Here is a 15,622-nt window from a genome sequence, read left to right on the forward strand (position 1 = left end):
TTCTTTTAAAAATTCCTGTAATTTAGAACTTCCCCTCTTTTAATCTGACCATCTCACCCACTGAATAGCCTGAATCAAAGAATTTACTACATTTTTTAACAGGATCAGGGGAAAGAGCACAAAAGCAAAAATTAGGTGTAAACCCTGTTCATTGCAAAGCTGACTCTTCACCCATCCAAACATAAAAGGAGGTTGCGAGCATAATTCCTATCTGCATTACAGCCACTCAAAGTTAATAAAATTTAGATTCACCCTGAGATTTAAGACATCATGACTAGGTAGTATATACTTACTGGAAATAATAGGACACTGTATTTTAAAAGTTATTATTAAAACAGAAACAGAAAAAATAGGTTTCCATGCTCTGATTATCTTTTACCTTCTTGTTTCAAAACAAAAAACAAACAACAACAACAAAAAACACCCCCAAACCTTGCTTTGCTTATACTGGTGACAAGAACACTGATTCTAATTAATCTTTGTAATTAAGTATTAAAAGTGTCTCTTGCTTTCTCATAGGTCCTTAGGAAATAAACCAATATGTATCTGACACATAATTTTCACATAGGAATTACTTACATGGGGAGCACACATGTGTTGATTTTAGGAACTTATTGAAAGGAAAAAAATTTCCAGGCAGAGTTTGAAGTTATTCAATTTTCCGGGTAAGTGAAGACCTTACACAGAAAACACCTTTATGTCTACCTTCACCTGGAAAACTTTCTGGTTGATTAGCAAACTTTCCTGTCTATATCTGAGCCGTCCACTGTTTTATTCATATTAAAAAACCCATTCACTTGAGAGCCTATTGCAGGACAGGAATGGCCCCAGGTGTTTGAGAAAACCAGAGAACAAATCAAACCAAAAAGTCCCTAAAAGTCCACAGAGCTTACACTTCAGTGCAGGGAGAGAAAAAGTGAACAATGAAGAGAATCTGTGTAGAGAAAAACAGCAGGTGACACCTGCCAGCAGGCGGGGTGGGCACCCAGAGTTTAGAGGAAGAGGGGCTACAGGTAAGCAGGTGGCCGGGAGACTGCATGAGAAGATGGGGCCCAAGCACAGAGCTGACAGAGGTGAGTGGGTGGGCCAGGCAGGTCTGGGCGAAGTGTGCTAGGCAGAGGAGACCACACAATCAAAGGGCCCAGTAGGGAATGGGACCTGGCCAAAGAGGCCAAACTGGAGAGAGGAGAGGAGAGCAGGAGGGTGAGTGATGACGAGTAGGTAAGGGGCACACACACATGCTGGGGAAAGATGTATGTACTAGAGGCCCCACTGACTGGCAGGCACCCTTGACCCTGACTCCTGTCAAGGGCAGAAGGTGCACTCACCTGAAAAGCCATGGTGGTCTTGCCACTGATCTAAACCAAAGTGCAATCCTTGGGTGTGAAATTGCTTTTTAAAAAGTAAAGAAACATTTCATTTTTTAATTGCTGTCCTGACTTCCTAGTGCTTTGCTAGTTCAAGTCCATAAGGTGGGACAATGTGGTCGTGTCACAATACATATTAGTATAGCAGAGCCAGCCAGAAGCAGCCCTGGAAATAACCGTTCTCATTCCTGATTTCAAAAGATCCTAACAAATAACATATGAGTTTTTACTTTTAAAGCCTGCAGGTAACTACATTAAGTTAAACTTTGAGTCATTACACTGCTAATCTACACACAGGTGAATGAAGAGTGCCTGTCTAGGAAACGAATAATTGCCCTGTAGATACCCCAAATCCTCTGATTCCTTTGGTCTAGCTGTATTGAGGGAACGGAGTTCTCAGAAAGGTACTCTTATTTGCTGAACGCCTGTCAATATGAAAATAGGTGGCAGTAGTTATTTCAGCTACAGAATGTCAAGAACTGAATAATCATGCATTAGGTTACAAAGTTTAAAAGTTAATACAGCAGCACAGAGTATTTGTATTAGTGCTTTAAGTGGATAAATTAAATTGAAATGTGTCCCTTAAGCAGTCATTGAACGAGCAAGATGAGAAATAAATTGAGCTTCACATCGGCCTTTATGGCATCTAACAACTGTGTCTGTCAACACATGGATCCTTTTCACTGTCAATTCAACGCACATTTTGCAGACCTTGGGCCTGCAATTATTTCATTTCCTTTCTTGGAAATGTAATTTCCACTTACTTTTGGAGAATAAAAGGCAGACAAAAGGAAGAAGGAGTTGCAGTATTTTCTGATTAAGATTATCTGGGTAAAATGGTAAAGGAAAAAAAAAATCTATACACACACACTGAAGCATTTCTCAGAAACTAACTTGTCTCAGCTAAATTGCTTTTGTGTCTGGGTATTGGTTCAAATGTAGCCAGACTGTTGATGTCAAATTAGGTGTTAAACAAATTTAATAGGAAAGATGAAGAGTGAATATAGATCATCTTTCTGTTAGAACTGTGCAAATGACTCCAGTCAAAAGAAAGGAAATACACGACTGCAGGAGAAAATGTGCTTTTAAACACAATGAAATTAGATAAAACTGTAAATCAGCAAGGAAGGCCATTCATTCCAAAAGAGGGGGGAAAAGTTAATAGCACCAATGAGAGAAACGCAAAGAGAGGAAGAAAATACCAGTTGGCAAAAATAGATCCAAATTGAATTTCAACTTCATTTGTCCAGGTTTCACCTTTTAAGCTAAGACAGTTAAAGCTACAAAAAAAGGGGCTCTTTCTCTCTTGACAGAACAGGAAATCAGAGGTTTAATTAACTGCGATTACAATATTCGGCTGATCTGATTTGCCTCACCTCTTCCTTTTCTTCAGCTGACAAACTAGCTGACATCCTGGCAAGAGAACTAAAGCAAAAGTGTAGACTAATTTCAAAAAGAGCTTGCCATTGTTATAAAACAAATTGATCTTCCACGAGAACTCACTGACAAAGTGTCACTTTGGAGCCAGTCTGCGTACACGACTCCTTACATAGGATGTTTTCATCCCAGGATACAGCAGGGTGGAGGCACATCTTTCACAGAGGACCAGGAAATAAGTCTGTACAAAAGAACACTTCAAAGTGGCTTCTGCAAGATCTAGCACCTTCTCCGGCTGCTCAGGAACCATGAAAGACAGATGAACCTAACATTCAACTTTGAAGGACTAGGTGTCTCCTGATACGGAATTTGAGTATCAGCCAGGTCAATTCTTTGTGTAGAAAAAGAACTTGTTGCCAAACCAGTTTAGGGAAGGAATTCCCTTTAGACATGGTATTTGCTCTGGATCTGAAGGAGAGCTCTGGGGCAGGAGCTTAGAAGCAAAAGTTGGCTCATCAAAGGAAGAAGAGAACTGTCTAGCCAAATCAAAACCTCTCTGAAGAGAAACAAACCAAAGAAACACATGTTAGTCATTACAGATTCTTCTATATACTACTTAGTAAAGAGCATCGTTACTTACTGAAACGTAACCTTGGAACTTGTGCATCCTTCCAATTTACGGGGCCCTTCACCTGGCTCAGGTGTTAGGGGGGACGAACTGTTGAATTCTGCCTCCAGAGTTTTCTTGGTCAAGGCTGTTTTTGTTACACTGGATACAGAACCCAACACTGGCATGGATTTGGACTCTGAGGTGGCTAATATCCCGGTAGGACCTTAAAACCAAACACATACCTCAAGTTTAATTATTCTGTGTGATGCTTATTAATATGGTACTGAAAAACAGATTAGGTGAAAACCCTCAAGAAGTGAAAAGGACAAGTTGGCTAAAGAATTTCAAGAGCATGCTGAAAGTGCTCCTATTGGAAATCAGCTGCTGCTTTTCAAAGTACCAGGAACACGCTGAGGAATTGTGCACAGAGCTCTGGGAAACCACAAACCCCAGCCATGGTTCCCTTGCAGACCAGAGTCCGCAGTGACCCTGGAACTGCGAAAACTCTTTTCTGCCCCCAGAGTATGGCTTTCTGGCAGCCCTTCCCAAGCCATCTTGCCTTTCAAGGGTTAATTCTTCCCAAAACTTGGCTCTGTGTTTTACATGGAAAATGGAACGATGTCAAAAGGCTCTTTTTAAAAGGCTCATGAAGGCTTCTTGAGCATTAAACAGCTTTTATGAACATTTTCATTTTAATGTGAATGAGAAGTAAGTGGATTTATTGCCTCTTAAAATACAGACACAGGATTATGAAAATTAAGAGGCAAAGGGTTTGGCTTGTTTACCTTTTTGACTTTTCTGTTCTTTGGGATGGCATTTAACAACTACAATAGGGCTTGTTATTGAAATTACTGGCAAACTGGTCTAAAAATGCTGGGCATGTGAACAACACCTCATCCTGGCTTCCTTCTGTCTTTCTATAGAAAGACTGTATCCAAGGCAGTTTTTCCTTAAAGCAAACTTCCAGTATGTCTTTCCTGAAACTTCAGAAGGCATGCTTTTAAAACAAAGAGAGTTACGAGATAAGCCATAGATATGAAAATTCAATGACAATTTCTAAAAGTTTGTTTGAGAACAGCTTTGAAAGGTAATACTAAGAGGAGGACATAATTTGGGAGTCTCCATATCCATAAGAGATGTCAGATCATCTCTCAAGATGGAGCTTCTGGTGAGTACAGTCTATAAAATGCTAGCTCATCCCTGGTCATTAATATTTAGCTCTGGAATTTTATTCTTAAATTTGGCTAAAAATTTGCCTGGGAGACACAATCCTCCTGACTGGAGAGAGTGCCAGCCCACAAAGCATTGGTGTGTAACTTCCTTACATATTTCATCTGAACCATGTGGGCAGACGGTTGGTGACACTACTGAATATTCAGACTGAAAAAGCCTTTTCCTTTTGGCTCTGTTAAGCCTTGTGTTGCAGGGGGTGTGAGAGTAAAAAGAGAAGGGCAGAAAGACCCAGAGCGCTAGCTCCTGGAAACACAGATAAGAAGCTGAATCCAGACTTTCTGCAGAGCAGCTCTCTTCTGCCTCCGGGTACCTGATGACTTCAGCACTAGATAGCTTGAAACAATCTGCCCTTGTGGGAAGGCGTGATGCGTTTCTGAACACACCAACCCTGCTGCTTGTTCTGCAACTGAAGCCAAATCAAAAGGAGGAGAGTAGTGAGCTGAGCCAGAGCTCTTATTTTTCTTACATACAAAAAGAAATCTTAAAAAATGCACGATGTTTGAGATTATTATTGCTGCACCCTGCTTGAGCCAATCGATGCTCTCTAAGAGGCACTGGCTGATCTTTAAGTCATCAGTTTGGCAGGCTCCAAGGCTAAGGAAAGCAGGGGAACATCACTTAGCACCAGAAGAAAACTCAAGAAACAATGGTGCATGCCTGGCTGTTGGGGTGACACCCTCCAACCTAGGATCTGAGTCCTGCCCAGTCTGGACCGCCTCCCTTTTGATACTTCCTTTGTCCAGGGTGTCCTCCCATGTACTTTTCTGTACGATTTTGTGTGCAGAAGCAAACAATGTCAGAGACTTCTCTGCACCAGAGGCACAAATCAATCCAAGACCTCAGCTCTGTCATTTGACCCCTGCCACGCAGCTGCCAGGCTTCAGCTGCTTCCTCAATCTCTTCCTTGGAACTTTACACTTTGCCAGTCCATGACCTCTAGAAAAAGATGCAGGGGGTAAATGCCTCTTCCAGACTGATGCAAGGAAAATGTCTGCACCACCAAAACAATGGTATGATTTCATTTGGATGAAGAGAGCTTGCCAGTCTGTTGTTTCCCTTTTCCCTTGGATATTAGGAAGCTCTAAGAAAATTTCTGTTCAATTACAAGTCACTCTCTCAGTATATCTCCACTTCACCTCACCAATGATAGTTCTTATTTCTCTCTTCAAGTATTAGTGGTTCTACTGAATTTATATCATTAATTCTAACTTCCCTCAAGTGATACATTGACTATTTGGACACTGGTGAAATACAATCACAAAAGGTCCTCACCACGCCTCTAAAATATGTTCCTTTCTCCACTCTTAGAATTATTCCTATTTCCAATCTGACTAAAATGAAACTGTCTCTTCATTTCTTCCAATGAAAACTAACTGAAACTGTGAGAGTTGCATATTTGATCAAATTTGTGAATGAAGAAATACTTCTGGAGAACAAAAAGGTCTATGGCAAAGCACGAAATGTAAATGACAGCAACTAAAATGTCACCCACAAAGTCCTAAAACACTAAGCTGAAATACTGGAATGAGTGACTCAAGCACAAGACACCAGATGAGTAATAACTCATATAGAAGCTGCATAAACACTTGTATAGCAACCTAAGAAAAGAGTGTCTCATGCACCCCTTTAAATTTCCTGACAGGTGGTTATTTTAGGGATAAAAGGAAGAGTCCTTGCAGGATTTTAACAGGATTTGCAAACCAAACTGCAGACTGAATAGCTAAATTTAAAACAACAACAACAGAGGCTTCATCCTTTTATAATAAAGTTTGGCTGGAATGTTGCAGATTTTGATTCAAGGAATCAATTCACTCAGTTGTGTAAGTAAAGTCTTTAAAAAAAACAATACTAGTGCTTGAAGCTGGGTGGTACACACCTGGAATTCCAACAACTGAGGCAGCTGAGGCAAGAATGCAAGTTTGAAGCCAGTCTGGGCTACTTAGTGAGACCCTGTCTGAAACAAATAAATTAATTAAAAGAGCTAGGGATGTAACTCAGTGGCAAAGTGCCCCTGGGGTCAATCCTCAGTGCTGCAAAAACAAACAGAAAAAACTAGAAGCTAATCACCAAAATCCCACCTTTAATTTTCTTACAACTTAAATTTGGTCAACACAGCTCAATTGTCTGCAGATTTAAAAGTTACAATGGACTATATAGAATCAACCTAGTTGAGTCTAGGAGATTCAGCCCATCAGCTATGGCTGTAATTTCCACCTCCACCTCCACAAGGGGGAACCTCATAAAGGCTTCTGCTAATTCCCAGGACCAAGCTGATGAAAACAACCAAAGATATACATTGTCAGTTCTGGCACACATTTTGAGGCCTAAAATGTGGCTAATATGACTGGAATCCATACTGAGCCCAGGCCTTGTTCAGATGGCACACCTTTAGTCTGGGACAGGGTTGGCCATGAAGAGAAAAGATAGTCTCTCTGCATTTGTAACTAATATGTAATTACTACTAAAACTACCAATTATCAGGTGCTTACTTGGGCCAGGCACAGTGCTAAGCACCTTTCCTGTATTCACTTCCTTAACCCTGAGAACAAGCCCACGGAACAGTGCTTTCATTGTCCTTATGCTATCAATAAAGAAATTGAGGCCTAAGGACAATCGGCAAGCAAGTGACAGAGATGGGATGCAAACTCGGGCAGTCTGGTTCCAGAGCCTGGACTCAATGCTATATTCTTGGCCAAACACCAGGACATCTCACATTAAGCAAATCAGGTCTATAAATGCCTGATTACCTAAAAATGAATAAGTAAACAGACATACCAATGAATAAAAATATGTGAGTTCTTATGAGATATCCATGAATACCTTTGCCCATCCACTACTTCTCACTCATATTAAAAATAAGCATTTTAACAGTAATTTTTAAAAGATTATTTCAAGTTAAATAGGGATTTAAAGGAAGAGGTTTCAGAGGTGAAGAGCAGAACTATGGAGAATTCAAACGGCTTACTACTGCTATCTGCTTCTGCTGTCAACTTTCTGCGACGCAAAATCCTTTCTAACTCAGTTTCACTGTTTTCAGGGTCAAGGGATTTTAAGCTTCTTGAACTAGTGGATTTGTTAAGTGTCCCCTAAAGTAAAAACAAAACAAAAACAAAAAGGTTAATGTCTTAATACAATATACAAAAAAATTACAAAAATCAAACCAACAGAACATTACCAGAATTTGAATGGAATTAGGAAACAAATTTGCTGTACATATATTTTAAATGTGCACATCCTCAACAGAGGGTCGAGCATTTAAGAAGATGTTGCTGACGAGAGAGATGCTGGCTTTGCATCAGAAGAGCAGAACGAGAACACCTCTTGATGATGAGATGAGTATGAAATTCAGCACTGGGAAAGTCCTTGCCCAATGACCTTTAAGATTCTGATGGGTGCTGATCGGTGGAGAAGAGAATGGATTTATTAAACTCACCTTAGAAGGGTATCTTGATACAGCAGCCATGAGCCACCGAACCCAAATCCTTGTGGCACTAAAAAAGTGTGTGGCTGATTCTTCAGAGAGAGGGACCCCCCATTGCACACTTGGTGACAATGGTGTTGCGGCTGCAAAGGAAGCAGGCTATGTTCTCCCAGGTGGCCTATCTGAAGAAGGACTGCCCTGATCACACCTTGACTTCAGTGTGCAAGAAGAGAGTTATAAGCACACAGGGAGGCATCCAACTCCATGTTCCTAACAGAGGTGACAGTGGATGTACTGTGCAGGGCCCAGAAGATACTGGAGGAAACAAGAGAGGCATCCCGCTGTGCTCCTGCTTAAATTGGCACTGACTCTCAAGAAGACAAAGATCCCTGCAGGGGTTCCCTGCCCCTGCGATGGAGGGAGAGCTATGCTTTCCACCTCCACTTCTAGTCAAGGGTTTGTAGAGAATATGGGTGATGTGCTTCTCTACTGTATTAGGGATTTAGCACTTCAACATTACCAGGTTTTCAGAAGAAAGGTCCACTCTTTCTGTGAAGTGGTTCTCCTCAGGTATGCCAGAGGCTTGGGGTGGAGGGAGGAGCCAGGAGAACCATGGTCTTCTGATAAGAGGATAAAGGAACTCAAGTCCAGACTTCATGCCTGAGTCAGAAGGAGCTTTTGTCCACCCTGGCGTCTGAACAGCTGAACTCACTAAGCTCTTGCCTCACTCCTGTTCCCTCCCTAATGCCAACTTCTGGAAGATTCTAAGAATTCTACCTGCTAAAAAAACGGTAACCTGTGTTTCTTCTTTAGACTATAAAACAAAACAAAAAAAAAGGTCCTTGTAAAATCAGATGTTTACAAATTTCACATTGATATAGGTTATTATGTTGCTTTTGTTTAGGAAAAGTGCCCAACTCCCCCACCCCCTGCTATCTGTTTGAAGTTATAAAAAAAGTATCCTGCTGTCTGGAGGGAAATTGACTAATAAGATTAGGAGACTATATTATTTTGCTGTCAGCTACCTTTCACAACTCATGTGTGAAATACTTAGATAAGGCTCATATTTCAATCAGATAAGGCTTATATTTAATATAGTACTTGTTTCTATGGAAGTACCTCTTTTTGCTTTGCACTTACTACAAAAATTCATAAGACATATGAAAAGGAAAGTCACATCACATATAATACCACAGTAGCTTATTTTATAATTAAAAACCACGATGACCTGTTGAATTTAACATTTCAAGTCAGTATCTAGTTATTGAAGAGAAACAGTGTGAGGTATGATTGACATTGACAAAACAGAACTATAGCTACTTTATAGAACTTGAAAAGCGAGTACTAGAACAACTATCCCCATATCATGTGTATTTATAATACTTAATAATCCCACTCACTTAAAACTTGCTATTAGAAGTTTGAAAACTTACAGTTATCACTACTGAAATAACTTATAAAATTAATACTTTGTTTGAATGTCAAGGATACTATGGTTTTTCCTAATGGCTGGTATTAATTCAAAGAAAAAGTGTAGGGTATTTTCTATTGTTAAATTTATCTTTCACAACATCATCTAGTTTTTTTTCATGTGGATAACAGAATTATTCCCCCAAACTCCTGACTATAGTAAGCTATCCTGTCACACCTGAGATGGAGGAAGTCCACTTTCCAAGTTCTTACCTTTGAGCCCCTAACTTCTTCCTCCACTTACTGCCTGATGTGGTTCAGTAACAAATACAAAAGCAAACTTTAAATATACAGGCAACTGTGGATGACAAAGATTCTAAACTCTCAGCAGAAACAAAGAGTTGAGCTCATAAAGTATGGGAGATTATCTTGGTTATCTATGGTAGAATAACAGAATTTGAGAATGAGAAATTGGCTCATTAACCATGTGGTACATACAATTCCTTCATTTTACAAAGGGAATTCAAACTCAGTGGTGAGCTGCAGGGTCTGGGCAAGGTCCAAGGCTGGACCTCTTGGACCAGATCTGTTAATTCCCAAACCAGGGCTCCTTCTACTTCATACCACCCTGAACACAAAACCCTCTTAGGCTTCATGTTTGCTAAGTGCTCACTACACTGACTGATCTCATCGTCAGATGGCAAAATGAACTGTTCAACAATTCCTACATACTTTGAAAAACTGAAAATGTTTGAAAAAGACCCATAAGACAATTTGTTTAAAGTTGTTTTTGTTTCTTTGGTTTGGAGCTAACTGAATTTGAGAAGAGATATTTAGATTAATTTATATTGATTTATTCTTCAGGAATCACCACTGCCACTTAGAGTGGTTTTAAAATGACTGAAGTGATTTGGTCATTTCCTAAACCTTAAAACTTGTGTAACTATGAGAGATGAACTATACATATTTTATCTACAAAATATACAGCTTTAAAAATTAACTGGAAGTAGGTTTGGAATAATGAGTTGCACCATACTAATACCTTAAAAATTGTACAACTCAAAATATAGAGTAGAGTTTTCCAACTCCCCCCAAATCAGACATTTGTTCCTTCATGTGAGATTTGCTCAGCAGTGGACCAAATCTCTAAGGCTTAGTTAGACCTTGAGTCACATTCCACTGCAAAATATCCTTTACTGAGTTGCTTCCTGGTTCAGTCCTGGAAGAGAACTAACTGAACACATATTTCCTAGTGCCTTTTGGCACAGGTGCTTGCTCTCCACTCCAGCATGAAACTTTGAGCTTTTTGGTGGTTTTCTACATTTGCTTCTCATTTGCTGTGATTGTAACGCTGGGTACTACCTTGATAATCCTAATAGTCGGAATCCTGGCAAGAAGCACCAGAAGCAGGGTGAGCTGGGGGCTAGTTCTGCCTCTCTCATAAGAATGTGCCTGGTTTCCTGACTTCAGTTGACTGGGAGTTATAGTCTGCCATCCCTCAATAGAAACTTCTACTGGGGTACAGGAGATTTGCAGCTTACTGAAGAGGTGGGGACAGGATCATGAGGTCCACTTTTAAAAGATACTTAATACAAAGAAATTATATTGCCAAAAATAATAACTACTAGAGATCCACTAATGCCAAATAAGGTAGAACAATCTAATAATAGATCTAGGGCAAGAAGGATGGGAGCAACTTGCAAAATATGACTTTTTTTTTATAATTTGTAAATAATTTCTCAAATTTCTCTCCTTGGAGTGGCAAAAAATTATAGAGAATATTATACTCAAGAATATCATTGAAGCTAGGGGTGTAGCTCAGTGGTAGAGCGCTTGCCTGACAAGGGTAATGTTGTTCTGGGCCTCCCTCTCCCCCAAGAAAGTATTGCTGAGATCCAGTAAACTTGCCACCATCCAGCATTGTCAGGGAGGGGAGTATCCTGAATAATCAAGTGTTACCATGTTTCTCATATAAATTTCTGATTTTAAAAATAAACCAAACACATAAGTCAAGTGCAGTATGTTCTCTGTAGTAATAGAGAGGATCAGAACTCTCTCCAGCACCTCATAATGCTCCTGGGGACATCTTCATCAACATTAATTAGCATCTTAATGCAGAGACAATAAAAGGGACTGTCCTAGGCAGTGCTCCTTAACTGAACACTGGGTAACAAAATCTTCTGATCAAAGAAGCCATCAGATTATAACCACATAGCTTTTTTCAGTGGTTTTAATCCTTGATTCTGTAGGTAGACCACCACTGTTAGCCAGTGATACCTCTCTTCAGGGCTAATCCCACTCACTTAAAACTAAAGCAAACTAATTAAGCCATTCTACGTTAAGTCTACTGTTTGAAGACACGCTTGATGAAAATAATTCTGTTTGCCGTCATTATGTGATGTCTGCACGCATCGCATAATTAGCACAGTAACAACAAACAGGGGCGTATCAGTCCCGCACCTCCGCCCCCACATCGCAGACTCACTGTGCAAAATAACGGGGATTGGGACTGGAACAGGGTCTGAAAATAGAGCTCTGTGTCTGAAGCACATGCTACGTGAGGCATTTGTCTCTGAAAGGGACATTTGGAGAGGGCAGCAATTTCCTCCATTGGAAAAAGCTCCCACTTTGGAAAACAGAAATAGAACTAGAGATGGACGTTATGCATACTTCCAACAAATATGAATTACCTTTAGAAAATGAAATTAGCATATAGAAAGGGTCTCTTATTGTACCCTCCAATTTTTCACTAAATAATTGCTTCAACTGTGGGAAAAAGCAGACTGTGACCCTGAGATGAACATATCTGGGTGGGAGCTCAGGTTTACATGTAGGTGTCAAGAATCCCACTTTCACCCATCAAGGGAAAGCGCTCTCCATGTAAAGCACTACCCATCTATTATAGTGCTGTTATTCACAGACACGTACTGATCCCCACATATGGCCAGACACTTGACCTTCATGCTACAATGCCAGGATTAGAGGGCAAGAACAGGAAACAATGATTTTGGTGGAAGTGTAACCACTCTTTCAGAGTAGAAAGAGCAAAGTGATATTTGATACATTATTCGCACATGTGATAGAGGAATCCATAAGTATAATCAAGTGAGCTGTGGAAGGAAATGAGGTGAATTAAATGGAAATAAAACAGACCAAAACAATCACCATAAAAAAAATAGACAGTAACAATATTTTCCTTTCCTTTATCCATTAATTAAAAAATAAACCAGTATCTATTCTTACCAGTATTCCTTTTAGTTCATTCACTGCACTTTCAGAGCCTTTTGAAGATTCTGGCTGCAATTTTGAGAAGGAAAAAAAAATTACTAGTTATTCAGTTTAAAATTACCAACGATATTTTGTATTGCAAATTGTTGACAGCTTATATTGGTGCAATGTATGGCTATATAATTTTAAATTACATCTACATCTTAAGGTTTGGAAAAAATATTAGCCATGTTAATGTTCCCAAGCTTGAATCGAACCAAAAATTAGAAGTTATACATTTAAAACAAAAGGGCTTGTGTTACCATCTCCTAAACATCATTTTGTACTTCTTGATTATCATCATAGATGGGAAAGACTTGGCAAACACCAGATTTGAAAGATTTGGTTCCAAAATGCTCAGAATTTTTTTATATCAACTGTTCTCTACATGCATGGCTGGACCTCTGCCAATAAGCAAGGAAGAAAGAGAAGAGGGTGCAGAGCAGGGAGCTGGCGAGGGGCTAAGCCTCTCTCTGCTCCAGTAGCTCCAGGAGGGACTGGCAGGTCTTGTTTCATGAATCTCACAAGAGGACTGAGTTAGGAGAGAAGGAACTGGGAAGAATACAGCTCACATGTTAGCATGCCCGGCTGCCAGAGCAGTCAGGGGCCTCTGAGGGGCAGCCCAATTATTGCATCTCATGAGGAAAGGTAGGATTTGAGGCAGGTGTTTAGAATCCAAGTCCAGCTCTCTTCTGGACACACCAACAATGAAATAATTTTAAATGAACTTCTGGGTAATTTCTGCCTATTCCACAATACCTAACAGTCTCTGAATTCTCAGCTACCTTAAAGGAGGGCAAATTGAGCCTGGGCCCTTATGAAAAGCAGCTCAGGAAAGGCCTCAGATCCCCTGACTCCCACTTCCTTCCACAAAGGATTGAGATAAAGAGAAAACTTGGCAAGATATAGTGATGGGACCCTGGAGCCTTCCATGCCCAGAGAAAGAGTCAAGAAATGGGAAGCAATCAATAACACCACATTCCTTTCCCCTCCAAAGGTAGTAAAAAAATAAGATCCCATTTCAATTTTTTCAAAAATGAAGATAGAAAAAAACCAGACTGAGGTATTCAGTTCCCATTGGCTGGGTTTTCTGTGAATCACACACGCCCGCAGTGGAGCCTAAGCTCTAAGACACCAACTCCAGCTGTCCATAGGCACCACTGCAATGTCAAGGAACTTCAAGACCCTGCAGTTATGTCAGTATTTCCCAAGGCAGCGGGACTCCTGCAGGGAAGCTGTGCACATCTCAACTCTAACTTCTGAACAAACTGCCCTGCGAGAGGCATGAAGGTGCTGCCTCACCCTGCGAGCGTCCCTGAGGCAGCCACCTCTGGCAGCCTCTCACATGGGATGGCTTAGAAAAGCGCTGATGGCACTGGGGAGGCAATCCACACTCCAGCAGGCAGTGACCCTGGCGGTCACTCAGCCCTAGTCTACACAGTTTAATAGTTACCAGCGAATAACCCCGGCATCCACCGATAAGGGACGTTTTCTCAACTTTGAACTGACATTAAACAATGTATAACTGCTGGAAGAGTCATAGGAGGAAAGAAAGATCGCAGAGTGATATTCTGAAAATGAAAGGTATATGTGGAACATGAATTGCTTTTGGTTTAAGAAGTTTCCAACATTGTTCTCTAAACTAATTTTGCTTCTTTATGTCACTGCATTTTTCTCTAGTAATAGTCTGGTTTTGCTTATTCTTTCCATAATAGTTGTGACACGAAAGTCGTAAGAACGTATTCTGTTTAAGGCGGCACTTAGACCCTGCATTTTCTAAAGTGTTTTCATATTTTATTTCATTTGATCCTGACAACAACTCTTGAATCAGAGAGGGCAGATGCTGTCCCCATTTTCTACAGGAAAAGCTGTAGGGAAGCTGGTGGCAGTGCCAGGGCCCTGATGCCAGCCCTCGACCCGTTACATGGTCATTCTACACTGCTTCCCTTCTGGTTTATTCTGTGACCTTTGCTTGGGAAACGGCTTCCAAGTCATTGGCACAGACTGACCTGCTCTGCCTGGCTGGCTGAAGTTTCTGTCCCACCAGGTGCACCTCCACTCTTGGAGCTGTCATTCTGCCCTCTTTTTCATCACCTACCCATGCACAGCCATGCCACAGCCACCCTTCCTTGCCTGAGTATCTTGCCTGCCTGTGACAAAATGGTCACTTAACAGTTCACCAGAATTACTACTAGTCACCAGAGCAGGAGACATTCAGGAAGTGCAGAGGGGTACCCTTGAGTACAAGAGAGAAAAAACAGAAAGTCTGGTGAAAAGGAAGAGAAAGAAGGAAGAAAACCTGTCTGTTCACACCTGATCACAGTAGGAAAAGAAAGAACATTTTTCAAGAAAAATGTCAAGAATTGTTACTGGGTCTCTTTCCAGGTGACACACACTTAGGGAGGGGAGCAGTACTGACTGGACTCAGCACCTCGGCAGACCCCGAGGGCTAGCTGCATCTGGGTTAGGAGACAGCAGATGAAGTACAGGTCGCACAGGCAGACCATCCTCGCTCGCTCCTTCAGTTCTGTACTGCCTTAGCTCTGCTCTCCCCTGATCCTGTGACCCCACTAACGTGGAGCCTCAGAAGGCAAGAGTGCTGTCTGTTCTGTCTACTGCCTCATCGCCCAGTGCCTGGCCCAGAGGACTCAGCAGATTCCTGACAAAGAAAGGAAAGGGAGTCACAATTGTTAATCCCTGTTTGATGTGACAGTACATATCAGAGTCCCTCTAGAAGGGACAGCAGCTCCATGCAATATACATGGCTTACTTTCTATCCTGATTAGGTTCACATCAAGGGTCAAAAAGTCCCCCCAAAACAGGCTTATACGGAAGTAAAAAGCTTTCATGATACCTTAGCCTTATCTGACACTCAAAAGTTGGTCCTGTAGCTTTCAAATCTTTACATTAAAAAAAGGAAATATCAAGGGGAAAGGA

At 40.9% G+C, this 15,622-nt stretch overlaps 1 protein-coding gene across 1 annotated transcript in view; it reads right to left on the minus strand.

Moving 5' to 3' along the window:
• Shtn1 (shootin 1) overlaps positions 1-15,622 on the minus strand; it is a 94,184-nt gene that overhangs the window by 11,230 nt on the left and 67,332 nt on the right. Inside the window, exons 14-16 of the mRNA XM_076834680.1 lie at positions 12,662-12,715; positions 7,553-7,673; positions 3,385-3,577 (exon numbers count right to left, since the gene is read on the minus strand). Of these exons, the coding sequence (XP_076690795.1) occupies positions 3,385-3,577; positions 7,553-7,673; positions 12,662-12,715 (368 nt within the window). The remainder of the gene's footprint in view (positions 1-3,384; positions 3,578-7,552; positions 7,674-12,661; positions 12,716-15,622) is intronic.

Source organism: Callospermophilus lateralis, chromosome 15, assembly GCF_048772815.1.
Source record: "Callospermophilus lateralis isolate mCalLat2 chromosome 15, mCalLat2.hap1, whole genome shotgun sequence".
Taxonomy (NCBI): Eukaryota; Metazoa; Chordata; class Mammalia; order Rodentia; family Sciuridae; genus Callospermophilus; species Callospermophilus lateralis.